Raw genomic sequence first — 13,983 nt, forward strand, 5'->3', positions numbered from 1 at the left:
GAATAACTGAAAGAAGAAAAGAAGATAAGTTTTAATAAGGATTAGTAGTATTAGGAAAATTGAATAGAGTAATAACAAAAATGCAGTACCTTTTGCATGAAGATTTTTGTGCCAACAAGAATTCTTGATACAAACCTCATCATAGGAAAGCCTCATCATATCGATATCACATCAAAGAGGGAATTTAAAGTAACTAGTGACAAAATTGAAACTAATGGTACAATGAGGACCAGAAAAGGAAAAATATAATCATAGAAATCCAGTGACATACAGTGTGAACAGAGAAGTGTAAATGATATAGAAATGGAGATAAACTAACCAGGAATAAAGATAAGCTAAAAAGACACAGCAGGCTCTCAAGACAATTATATGGTTTCATCTTCTTCTATGGAAGGAGTAGAAAGCAATAAGAATAAAAAAAAAAAAAAAAAAAAAAAAAAAAAAAAAAAAAAAACCCAAACAAACAAACAAAAAAAAAAAAACACCAAAAAAAAAACAACCAAACAAGAAGACTTAAAAGATAAGCTTTGTAAATTAATAATTTTATAGAGCAACATTCTGGAGAAACAAATTACTAGATCTGAGGACCAAGGATATCCCTTCCAATCACATATTTGTATTTTGAGAAAGTTGGAAAATATATTCTTGTGTGTCAAAGATGACTGCGTCTTTATTCAGTAATATGTGCACTGCACCTGGAGAATGTTGTGAATATTTTTAGGTACCTGAGAATGAATCAAAGACAATTCACATGCCTTGTTATCTAAAATGAGATAATAGAAACCTTGGGTAAAAATTGCAACAATTATTTTTGAAACTATTCCTAGGACATGGAAGTATATGAAGCAACAGATTCCTACAACAAAAAACCCAGCTCTGCTTAGCCGGAAGCTTTCTCATTTCAGAAGAACTCTCATCAACATCAATAGGTAAGCTTAGACTTGTAAGGATGCACAGAATGTAATAAACAATGGAGAAATGAGGAACTGAGCCTATGGAACAGCAGCTGATTTTAGCTGTCTCCATGGTGTTTCCCAAATCTTCTTGAAAGATTAGATGTTTCAGCAACAAAGGTCAGACTTTTATTAAAATCACATATAATTCACAGTCCAGTTGAATTGAAAAAAACTACAACCTACCTTGAAAAATTAGTAATTGAGCTATTGAGAATGCTTGGATAATTCAGGAAAAGTTCACCAAGTAATAAAAATAGAGACACCTCTAAGTCAAGTTTGGTAAAGATGGCTTTCTTTCAGTGTAAGTTATTTTACAAAGGTCAGCATTTGACAAGGATGTAAAGTAAAAGACTAAAATCTTAATAGCTTCATAACATAACCCACTGTGGTAGAAGGTACATATTCCAAATTTTCAGAAGTGCAGTCCATTACTTAGCCTACAGAGAGATCATTGATTTGAGCACAGGAAGATACTAAACTATTAGAGAATGTCCAAAGGAGAGCAACAGAAATGGTGAAGGGCCTTGAGGGGAAATCATATGAGGAACAGCTGAGGTCATTGGTCTGTTCAGCCTGGAGAAGAGGAGACTGAGGGGACACCTCACTGCAGTTACAACTTCCTCATGAGGGGAAGAGGAGGGGCAGACACTGATCTCTTCCCTGTGGTGACTGGAGATGGGACCCGAGATAATGGTTTAACTTTGTGTCAGGGGAGGTTTAGGTTGGATATTAGATAAAGGTTCGTGTCCCAGAGGGTGTTGGGCACTGGAACAAGCTCCCCAGGGAAGTAGTCAAAGCACCAAGCCTTTCTGAGTGCAAGAAGTGTTTGGACAATTCTCTCTGGCACATGGTGTGATTCTTGGAGATGGTCCTGTGCAGGGCCAAGAGTTGGACTTGAAGATTCTTGTGGGTCCTTTCTAACTCAACTTATTCTGTTATCTCAAGGTTTGGCAATTCAACAATTTGCTTCTGGTTGGGCTCCCTGTTTGTATGCTGGGCCAATGTTTTGCCACATCTAGGACTATAGGGAGAGCCTCTCACTCACAGTCAGTTCTGCTGTCTCAGTGCAGCCTGACCTCAGGTCCCAGATCCCAGCCTGGAGGAAGCAGCTGCCTCTTGTTGCTCCCTCTGCTGTAGCACACCAGTATACCTGAATTAAAACAAGAATACTGCAACAAAATCAAAAGGGGAAAAAAAAAAAAAAAAAACAAACCAACCAAACAAACAAAAAAACAAACCAGAAAAACTCCAAAGAAATCAGTCATCGGAGTTAATGCTGCAAAGTGGTACAGCTTCAACCCTTGCTTGTCTAAGAATCACAAAATCACAGAATCATCAGGGCTGGAAGACATCTTCAAGTTCATCTAGTCCAACCATCAATCTAGTACCACCATAACCACCCATAAACCAGATCCCCAAGTTTGAATTCTTGGTGGGACAATCCTGGCTAAAGTGCCAACCAGATTGAAACTGCTGAGTTACAATTTTGAAGTTCTGCAAGAAACGTTAATGATCATTTTTCTTTAGAATTGTAATTATTTTTTTGTTTTTTTGCTTGTACCTGATTTATCTTTGGCTTTTATTACTACTACAGTGCCATCCCCGGTGCCATAGTGAAATGTTATTTCATATTTAAAACATTCCTGTGAACTGCAAAAATGGCAAAATCTATAAATTTTCTGTTCCTTCTATAACTCTCACAAGCCTGATAGTGAAGGGGGTATGAGTTGAGTACCTGTGTCAGGAGGTTGAAACCAAACATTTAAAAGTCTGAAGATTTTACAGAATACTCTGCCTTTAATAACAGCACTGGAAAGGTTTCAATCATTCATCAGACAGTTTTGGTATTGGATATTGAGGAATTGTTTAAAAAAAGACACAGTGAGAAATACTGAGCAGATGATAACAAGACATAACAGCAGAATTACCTTTGTGAAATTAGTGTCAACAGCTGAGTAAATCATGCTTGTGCCCAGTTTTGAAGTGTGTGTGGACCAACTGGTTGAACTGTGTGGTATAAATATCATGATGGGAAGTGAAGGGAAAATTCACTCTGAGCAATGGAGGAACACACCCTTTGTATCTCTTCAGTCTTTTCTCAACACATTATAGCCTTGGTTCCTAGCATGTTCTTAACTCTTCTCAGAGTTAATTATGTACCTACAGATAGATATAGACTAAAAATTAGTAGGGGCATCAGGAGGACTTCCCTATAAGTGAATACTAGCTTTGTGGTTTGTTGTTTGTTTGTTTGGGTTTTTGTTGTTGTTTTTCCTGACACACTCAGGATGTCTGGCTTGTGTTTTAAATTATTGCAGCAAGTGAAAGTGCAAATAACTGAAATACAGATTCATCAGCAAAGCCACAGCAGAAGGTGAATTAAACTAAAGATTTTGTGCAAGTGCATTTTCTGGACATTTGTCCTGGTAGGCAGTGTGGTGGCAGTTTGTTTTCATTAATCTTATTGCTCATCAATTCTCATGTTTCTAGCTAGAAGACAAGTGAATTGTAGCTGATTTATAGATCTTTAGAGAGGCCTGAAGGTGCAACCTTTAATTTCTTTTCAGGTTCAGACTTGTCTTACAGCTTTGAAATGGTTACTGCTGCTGCCTAAAAGATTTTAAACAAATATGCTGACTCCCTAGATAAGTCCACTGTTGTTTTGAAGCACATTGTTTCCATGTCAAACTGTTTTCTGTTATTGGAGTAATAGGAGGAAATGGAAAAAAACAGCTGCAAATTTTGGAAGCTGTCGCATTCATGGCATCATTAATTTTGATTTATTTACTTTTATTCCGGAAGCATCTCTGTAAATGGTAGGAAGGAGAAGTCAGAAAAATGTCAGGTCCTATCAAAAAAAGGAGAAGATAATTAAACAGGAGGAAGGAGATGAAAACAGCAATTTAAATGCCAGTACAAGTGACAAGCTTGTTAACCTGCTCAGTCCATGACAAATAAGAACAATTGAGATGGGTGTAGCAGTGAAGGTGGAAGAAACTCAATCAAGTTTTAAGCAAAAATATAAAGAATAAATCTTTACATCTGGAAGTAATACAGGAGCTCTTCTGTGCTGTGTCTACCAATGTGACTGCAATACACTTGCACCCTTCAGACAGGATGAAACACTTCAGACAGCAGTGTTTAATGGTAGTCTAATCCAGCTTTCTGGAAATGTCTTGCTTTTTTTTTTTTTTTTCAATTCTGGGTTTAAATATCTGTGCTCTTTACAATGTTCAAGCTTGTTGATTAGAAAGTAATTTCAGCTACTGAACTGTTGTAACAGAAAAATATTTACTACAAGGATTCCTATTAGGAGCATTCACAAGGAAGTTCCCTTTTAAACTTTAGAAGTGTCAGACAAATCTTAACTATTGCTTATAAACAAAGTAGTACACAAGTGGGAGGAAGAAGCAAAATACCTTCCCCTATCTCATTAGTAGAAGTGCACCTTAGAAGTGCACCTTTTTTACTGTCTGTCTTTTCAAAAAGTTATAAGTGAGCTGAAAAAGCATTTCTAAAGTGTCTGTGAACATGTCTCTGTGAACGGTAAGGCCAAAATTATAAGAAATATTTAACATTTAATATAATGGTTAAGCATTAAAAAAGGTGAAATGTGCCCATATTATAGCTCAATAGGAATGTGCTAAGGGAGACTACTGAATTTGGTTTTCCATTACAAAGAAAATAAAAATTTCAGACCTAGTACTGTCCCCAAAACATTTGCCTCAATATGAGCCTTTCCATTAATTTCAGTGGGAATTGGATCTATCCTTCTACTCTCTAGGCCAAGCAATGATACCAGTCAGTCTTTAAAACTAAGATTTGTTCTAAAAGCAGCCTGCAGAATGTCACCAATGAAGCACTCCTTTGTGCTCAAAATAGTGTGCCTTTTCAGAAAATACAGAATTTGCAGTCAGAATCAGCATTGGACTCATACTTGTGTTAATGCTTCTCACTTCTAAAGATGTCAGCTTTTAATTGGCCAGAGTATGCCACTGGAATGGGCAGCCAGACTCCCTGGTTGTAAGTTAGGATAACATCTGTCTTTTCAACTTGCTTTGGCAAAGGAAGCATGCACAATTTTTTGTTATTCCAAAAGCCCTTGAAGCATGAAGAACACGAAGTTCCAGTGAACTGGAACTTCTTCCTTCCACTGATGCTGTGAATAGTTGATTTCTTTTCTTTTCTTATCTTTTTTTTTTCTCTATCATTTTCTGATCTTTTTTTCCCTGTCTTTGGCAGTTTTGGTGAAGCTTTTCTCACAGATTCACAGAACAAGTTGATTTGGAAGGGACCCTCAAGAAACACTGAATCTAACTCTTAGCGCTGTCCCCAAGAGTCACACCATGTGGCTGAGGGTATTGTCCAAACACCTCTTGAACTCTGTCAGTCTTGGTGCTGTGATCATTTCCCTGGGAATCCAGTGCCCAACCACCCTCTGGGGGAAGAATATTTTTCTATTACCCCAAACCTCCCCTGACACATATTCAGGCTATTCCCTTGAGTCCTGCCATGGTCAGTACAGAGAGGGATCAGTGCCGACCCCTCCTTTTCCCCTCATGAGAAAGTTGTAACTGCAATGAGGTCTCTCCTCAGTCTCCTCTTCTACAGCATGAACAGACCAAATGACCGCAGCTGTTCCTCACGTGGCTTCCCTTCTGGTTCTTCACTGTCTTTGCTGCCCTCCTTTGGATGTTCTCTAAGGTTTAATGCCTTTCTTACACTGTGGCACCCAAAACTGCCCTGAGGTGAGGCTGCCCCACTGCAGAGCAGAGTGGGGCAATCCTGTCCCTTGCCTGGATGGCAGTGCTGTGCCTGATGCCCCTTAGCTGGCCCCTCAGTTGACCTCCTGGCTGCCAGGGCACTGCTGACTCACATTCACCTTGCCATTGACCAGGACTCCCAGGTCCCCTTCCACAGCACTGTCCTCCAGCCTCTGATGCCCCAGTCTGTCTGTAGATCCAGCATTGCCCACCCCAGGTGCAGAACCCTGCACCTTCCCTTGTTCAACTTCATATGGTTGGTGATTCTAATTTGTCAGTCCTCTAAATTGTTGAGGTCTCTCTGCAGGTGTTTTCTTCCTTCAAAGGGAATCTCCCAATTTTGTATTATCTTTGCATTTGATCTAGTATCCCTTCCAGTCCTGTATCCAGGTCGTTTATGAAGATCTTGAAGAGCACAGGGTTTGCCAAACCCCACTAGTGGCCTAATGTAAGGTCTTCATCCTTACATTACTTAAATTTTAAAATTAAGATTTTAATAAAGTTGAAAATACTCTTTACACCACAAATGATGCTGGCATGCATGTATGACATACTGCAATTACCATTCAAGCAAGCTGTTTGTATATTTTTTGTGTGTGTGATGCTTTAAAACCGCATAGTATTCGTTGGCTTCTAACATTTAGAGCTAAATAAATATTGAAGTGAATAATGGTACTTAATGCAAAAACAGAATGTAGATGGCTCTTCAGCAAAGACCAGCCTAATTTTGGTGAGTTTTTATGACACAGGATAAACAGAAGGGTTGAAGAGAGTAGAGGAGTGTATAAAATTAGGTCCTCCGGGGGTTCCCTGGGTTCCCAGCCAGTCCGGGGAGTGATCCTCGGCTGACCGGTCCGCAGGGAGGGGTAGATGTAACCCGGAAAGCTCCACCAAATAAAGACGAGACGTCTCCCGAGCAGCAGGATCCGAGAAGTTTATTGCCAGGAGCAGCAACCTCCCGAAGGAAGAGCTGACTTCGGGAGCACAGCATTCGGGCGGGACCGAGAATATAAGGGCAGAGGGATAGGAGTGGCTAGGGCACAAACCAACCAATGGGTAAAGGGTAGAGGGGAGGAGACGGGATGGGGTGACATGTAATGAACCAATCGGGATACAGGAGAGGAGTGGCATTCTAACAGGGTCCAATGGGATTAACAGAAGAGAAGAACTTTCTAGAACTGGGGAGTGTGTTAAGCTTTGACAGACAGCCTCAACTGGGGAGGGAAACAGCATGCGATTGACAACTTTTGGCTATATTGAAGTTGCCTCCCAAGGGAGGGCGGGGACCCCTCCCACAACTCCCCCTTTTTGGTTTATTAAAAAAAACATTTCCCATTGTCCTAGTTAACAATTTCTTAAAGATGGTTAACGCAACAGAAATTAAGAAAATTATGATTAAAACCCAAACTAAACCTTTAACAATTGGAATGGCCCACCCAGGAACACCCCATTGAGAAAAGATCTTGTTCACAGCGTCCACAGCCCCAGTTTCAGTCTTTAAGTCCTTTACCAACGCCTGGATCCGCTGGATGCTGGCTTGGATGGATGTGCTCTTTGATGACAAATTGAAGCAGCACATCCCCTCAAAGTCCTCGCCACTGTGGCCATGGGCGAGCAGCAGAAAGTCGATGGCACACCTCCCATGGCCATGCAGAGTTGTTCCTGCCCGATGGACTTTGCCAGCGTGACCCAGACGTTCTCTTTGGGCTGTGGTACGATCCAGCTTCCTGCTAGGTGACTGCTGCAGGAAGCCGGTCACTGCAGGGTGTTCTGGCTGCTGCGACTGCCATTCTGGGTGGACCAAAGTCTAATAAATAGACACATAATGGAAATAAGAATAGTGACCCCTTTGAATCCCCATCCTCCCCCGTGTAAATCGAAATAGTAACAAAACAGGAAAACAAAATCAGGTCAGGTATGAGGGAAGAAAGGGTGAGGAAAGTGGTAGGACGGAAAAGGGTGAGGGATGGTAGGGGATGGGGTCAGAGGGTAAACAGTCCAAGTGGGCGGGAAATGCAGGTTCGTTATTAAAGTCCTGACGGCGATATTGGCTGGTCTAGTCGTCTTCCTTTTTCTTCGACTCCACGCGACGGCGGTTTCTGATGGAGCTGGCGTCTCGGGGGAGTGTTCCGGGGGTTGGCTTTCTGTAGAGATGTCTTCCCGGTATGGTTTGATGAATTTTCCGGGGATCCACCTGGGGCCCTGTTCTGTTGAAACACATCCATACCCTCTCCCCCACGTTATTAGAGGGTATGGACCTTTGATAACTTTAGACTCAGGGTCTTTTATGAGCACAGGAGGCCTCTCCTTCAACTGCGCCCTGGTGTTATTATGGAAATGGCGCAGGATCGGGGGATTTGGCTCACGGTCTGAACAGTTCATGAAATTGAGAACGTACAGGGCCTTGCACAACCTCTCTACAGGGCTCGTGGTGATGGCCGAATCGTTTTGTTGTTCTAATAATTTCTTAATTTCCTGGTGTTTTCGTTCCACGATTGACTGCCCTGTAGGGTTGTGTGGAATTCCAGTAACATGGTCAATGCCCCATAGTTGCACAAATTCCATGAACTGTTTGGACACAAACCCTGGTCCGTTATCAGTCTTTATAGTTTTTGGGACACCCAGAGTGGAGAAAGCCATATATAGGTGTTTTATAATGTCTTTGGTTTTTTCCCCCGTATGTGTGGAGGCGAACACTGCCCCCGAGAATGTGTCCACCGACACGTGGAGATATTTGAGCCGCCCAAAGGAAGGAAAATGAGTAATGTCTGTCTGCCAGATGTCCAATGCTCCCAGTCCCCGGGGGTTAACCCCCGTCGCTACTGATGGTAATGCGTGGGACTGGCAGTTGGGGCAGGTGGCTAAGATGGCTCGCGCCTGCTCCTTAGAGATCTTAAATTGGCGGCATAGAGCTGGAGCATTCTGATGGTAAAAGGCGTGGCTCATCTTAGCCTGCATATGAACATCTGGCAGGGTGGGTGCCAAAGCTGCTGAGTTTGCAGTGTTCACTAACATAGCCAGAGTGTCCGCTCTCCGGTTGCCCTCGGTGATGTCTCCTGGCAGGTCTGTGTGTGACCTAACATGCAAAATATGATAAGGTTGCTCTCTGTGGGAGATCAGCCAAATTAGTTCTGAGAGCAAGCTATAGAGCGTTTTGTTTTGAATTTCTTTGAGCAGGGCATGTTCGGCCCGCTCTGCTATCCCGGCTACATATGCCGAATCAGTGACCAAATTGAAAGGTTGTTGGAATTTTCTGAAGGCTCTCACAACCGCTGCAAGTTCAGCGATTTGGGGGGATCCCTGAACTATTTGGACGTCAGATTCCCACTTCTGACTGTCCGGGTCCTTCCAAGTGATCACTGATTTGTGGGATCTTCCTGACCCATCAGTGAACACTGTGAGAGCATTTTTTAATGGTATTTTGCTTTTAAAAATTTTTGGGGCCAGATATAAAGTGTCTTTAAATAATTTGTGCTTGGGGTAGTGTATCCGAATTTGACCGGGATAGCTGTCTACTGAAATCTGCAAATTTTCATTTGTTTGTAAGAGGAAATCCAATTGGTCCAAATTTAATGGTAAATAGATGCATGCTGGGTCACACCCTGCGAGGGTCCGGAGGCGCTGGCGGGCCTTAATGATTAGTTTAGCCATGATTTCAGGATATGTGGTTACTGTTTTGGCAGGTTGGTGGGGGAGGAACAGCCACTCAATGATAAGGAGTGGGTCTCTCTGGCTGTCGTCCCACTGGAATAGCAGGGCATGTAAGTTGGGAGACTTACCCAGGATGGCACACTGGATTGGGAGGGACCGCGCGACCCGATGCGCCTGGCGGGACTTGATAGCAGCTGCGACTCTCCCCAAGGCCTCACGGGCATCCGGTGTGAGATGTCGTGGGGATGCCAGGTCGCCGTCGCCTTTCAGCAGGTGGAAAAGTGGCGACAGCTCCTCTGTGGTGAGTCCCAGGAGAGGTCGGATCCAGGTGATGGTACCACAAAGCTGCTGCAAATCCCGCAGGGTCCGTGGGTCGTCCTTGATGACGAGAGACTGGGGCGCGACGGTCCTTCCCGTAATCAGGAAGCCCAGGTATTTCCAGGGGGACGACAGCTGGATCTTGTCTTCCGCAATTTGAAAGCCCGCAGCTTTGATGGCTTTAACTGTCCTGTCTAAGGCTGCTTGTAGATATGTTGAGCTAGCAGCACAAATCAAAATATCATCCATATAGTGAAGGATGATGGCCTCTGGGAAAAGGCGACGAACTGGGGAAAGGACCTGTGCCACAAAGGTTTGGCAGAGCACCGGAGAATTCTTAATTCCCTGGGGCAGAGTGGTCCATTGATACCGTTTGTACGGCTCACCTCGGTTGATAGACGGAACCGAAAATGCGAACCTGGGAGCATCTCCGGGGTATAACGGGATGTTGAAGAAACAATCCTTGATATCAAGGATTGCGAGCTGCCAATCCCGGGGCAGCATAGAGGGAGAGGGAAGGCCCGGTTGCAAAGGTCCCATATCTTCAATAACATCATTAACCCTGCGTAGGTCTTGGAGCAGGCGCCACCTGTCTTTGCCGGGTTTTTTAATAACAAAGACAGGTGTGTTCCAAGGGCTGGTGGAGGGTATTAAATGCCCTAGGCGCACCTGCTCCTCTACTAGTTCGTTGAGCGCATTAAGTTTTTCGATTGGCAAGGGCCACTGGTCCACCCACACCGGTGTATCAGTTTTCCAATTAAGCGGTGGGGAGGTGCGCTCCGCAGTGGCCCAGACTAAAAATCCCACGCAGGGCTAGGGATGTCGAGACGGGCACCCCATTGGGACAATACGTCCCTGCCTAATAATTTGATGTTAGATGCAACCACAAAAGGCCGAATTGTGGCAACCTGGCCCTCCGGCCCCTCTACACACACGAGGTGCTTACTGCGTCGGGAATTGACGGCTCCTCCCACGCCGGAGATTGTGCCACAAGGGGACACTAACTCCCAGTCGCGCGGCCACTCTGCCTGAGGGACGATGGTAACGTCCGCACCGGTGTCTGCCATCAGGTCCAACGAAATGTTTTTCCCCTGAAAGATAAAAGTAGTTTTAATAATTGGTCTTTGTCTGCTAACGTTCTGAATGAAGAAAGCAGAAGGGTCTTGATCCGTAGGAAAGTCTGATATAATGTTGCAGCCAGTGTCATTGAAGTGCATATGTGAGATGTAGCCAGTGTCCTTGTAGTGCATATGTAAGATGTAGCACAGAGCTAAAGGAGACCCTCTTGGCAGAGAGAATGGAGGATGATGGCACACCACCGAGACGTTGAGCTCTGCCCCTGGCTCGAAGTAGACGACCTCCGGGATGATGGTGAGGTCGTCCGGCGTGCTGATGGAGTCCCCGATGAACAGCACTGTGACGGGGTGGTCACAGTATGGTGGCGGCAGGAATCCTACCGGGACACGGACCAAGTCCTCATCCAGAAACATGATGTGGATGGAACTCCGGAGGACTTGGCGGTGGGCACTGTTCAGTTGTTGAGTCCGTCTGAGGAGCCGGAGCCCGTCCTCCTGGCTGCGGATGTCCGGAGAAACGTGCCGTTGGGGCAGTGGTTTTCCGGGAGCGATGGCAGCGCAGGGCGTTGGGACGGGCCATTTGTTGTCGTAGCGCGGCCCCTCAGCGCGCTCCGCCTCCCGTTTCCCGGCCGATGATAACGAGGATTCCTGTAAGGTGGTCTCGGGGAGGGGTTATAATGAGGGTAGGACCTCTCTGGTGGCCAGTGTGGGCAATTGGCTTGTATATGGCCCAGCTGGCCGCAGCCGAAGCAGCGCGTGTTCATGAGGTCCACCATTGCCTCCCCCACACCCCTGCTCACCGCAAACGCCACAGTCTGCTCCATCGATGCCGCTTTTGTGCACGCCTCGACCATCTTGGCGATGGTCGGCTCCGGATCCTGGGGGAGAGCTCGCAGGATCTTCTTTGTCTCCGGGTTAGCGTTGGTCAAGGCCATCTTACGCAGCAGTTCTTCTCGAGCCTCGACGTTCTCAATCTGCCGGTCTATAGCCTCCTTTAACCTGTCAATATACTTAATAAAAGTCTCATCAGGGCCCTGGAGGATGGATGTGAAGTTCTGGAGAGGGGTGGTTCCATCAGGTATTTTTAGTAGGGCCTCCTTCCCAGCTTCTCGGATGTCATTTAGCAGGTTGTCGGGAAGGAGGATCTGATCTTCTGGTTTACTAAATTCCCCTTCCCCTGCCAGCGCCTCCAGGCCCTCGGCGCCATCTCCCAGCACCTCCTTAAGGTTGTATTTGGTTAGAATAGGTTTTAATAGCTTTTTCCAATGTATTTCCCACAGAAGAAATTCTGTGGGGGACAGCAGAGCCTTTGCTATATATCGAATGTCATGCTGCACCAAAGTATGTCCAGTAAACGTAAGGTCCAATATGTTTTTAAAAAATGGGGAATTTCTCCCATAGTCCTTGGCTGCCTTCCTCAATTCCTTCACCTCCGTATATGGCAGCTGTTCCCACCGCGGTTCCTTACCCCTCTTGAGCCTGACCGGTGCCACAATTGGGCCTAGATCCCTGGCGAGATCTAGGTCCCCATCCCTAATTGCCTTGGCCCTTATCCGGGCCCAGCCCTCCCCTGGCTTGGTTGTCGGCCGAGGGTCGTCACTGTCCTCATCCTCTTCTGAAGATGAGGCAGGACAGGCTAGGGCTCGGAGCCTCTCCCTTGCCGGTGGGTCCTGGTTATGAGAGACCCTGCAGGCCAAGATGGCCTGCTTCCGGCAAGGCCTACTTCCGGTTCCGGTAGCGTGGGAACCGGAAGTGGCAGGAGAGGGGGCGTGGCCTGACCCACCCACTGGGGCATGGCCTGACCCACCCACTGGGGCGTGGCCTTCTGGTAGGCCTGTCCCACCCACCAGGGGCCCGCCCAGGGGTGTGGCTAGGGAGGCAGGGTGGGAGGGTCCCGACGTCACCGAGATCGACGCATGATGGGGGGCGGGACCCGACGCGGGGGCGGCAACCGACGAAGGGGGCGGAGATGGTAAAGTGGCGGGAACCGGAGGGGTTGAGGAGGAGGAGGCACCATTTTGTGTCTCAGGGCAATCGGCCACGAGGCCGCCGCCATCCTCCGGACCCTCGCAGGGTGTGACCCAGCATGCATCTATTTACCATTAAATTTGGACCAATTGGATTTCCTCTTACAAACAAATGAAAATTTGCAGATTTCAGTAGACAGCTATCCTGGTCAAATTCGGATACACTACCCCAAGCACAAATTATTTAAAGACACTTTATATCTGGCCCCAAAAATTTTTAAAAGCAAAATACCATTAAAAAATGCTCTCACAGTGTTCACTGATGGGTCAGGAAGATCCCACAAATCAGTGATCACTTGGAAGGACCCGGACAGTCAGAAGTGGGAATCTGACGTCCAAATAGTTCAGGGATCCCCCCAAATCGCTGAACTTGCAGCGGTTGTGAGAGCCTTCAGAAAATTCCAACAACCTTTCAATTTGGTCACTGATTCGGCATATGTAGCCGGGATAGCAGAGCGGGCCGAACATGCCCTGCTCAAAGAAATTCAAAAGAGGAGGAGGAGGTAAGATGGTCAGATGTGCAATAAACCTGAAGAAAGGCAATTGTAAGGGAGCATGGAAAAGAGCAACTAGTTGCACTGAGGTAGAGGCAATGCCACCTAAACTACTGGAAGTCCTGATCACTTCCTAAAGATATTTTGGGATGTGTTTTAACTGCTTATTATCCTCCCAGCTTCAACACTCAGCTGGTCACAACATTACCTACCTGCATTGACAAGGAGCAGCAGCCCCTCCAAAACCTAGAGATCAAGAACAAATCCCTGAGTGAACAGGGATGGCCAGAAAAGCCCTTCACCTTTCTTCCAGCATAGTTTGGATGTTATCCAGACCTTCTGAAGGTCATTTTCTATACACTGTTTTTCACTAAAGGACTAAAGGTGGGAAAAAACACCATGTACATCCAGCTGAGTCTGAGATGTGGTATATCAGGTGTGGCAATACCTTTGAAATGTAGACTTCCAGAAGCAACCAAGGACAGTGTTCTTTATGGTAGAATGTTATTACATGTGACATATCTTTGACAGACCTCTTTTATGTGCTTTTAGCCTATGGCAATATGTTATGGAGAGAAGAATTCACTGACACATCTAGGAAAAGAAACCCAATGCATAAAAAATTGAAATGACAAGGTTGACAAGGTTATTTTGTAGCTTTTGTTGCATTATGATAATAACTAACAAACTAGTATGCT

The 13,983-nt window shown here is 45.4% G+C and overlaps 1 protein-coding gene across 1 annotated transcript; it reads right to left on the reverse strand.

Moving 5' to 3' along the window:
• Positions 1-10,397: 10,397 nt before the first annotated feature.
• On the reverse strand, positions 10,398-11,609 carry LOC128786947 (endogenous retrovirus group K member 6 Pro protein-like). Its single transcript, XM_053940708.1, has 2 exons — positions 11,565-11,609; positions 10,398-10,779 (listed from the first exon to the last, which is right to left on the reverse strand). The coding sequence occupies exons 1-2, from the start codon at positions 11,586-11,588 to the stop codon at positions 10,483-10,485; spliced, it is 321 nt and encodes a 106-aa protein (XP_053796683.1). The 5' UTR covers positions 11,589-11,609; the 3' UTR covers positions 10,398-10,482.
• Between the last annotated feature and the right edge of the window lie 2,374 nt (positions 11,610-13,983).

This window comes from Vidua chalybeata, chromosome 4 (assembly GCF_026979565.1).
Source record: "Vidua chalybeata isolate OUT-0048 chromosome 4, bVidCha1 merged haplotype, whole genome shotgun sequence".
NCBI classification, from domain to species: Eukaryota; Metazoa; Chordata; class Aves; order Passeriformes; family Viduidae; genus Vidua; species Vidua chalybeata.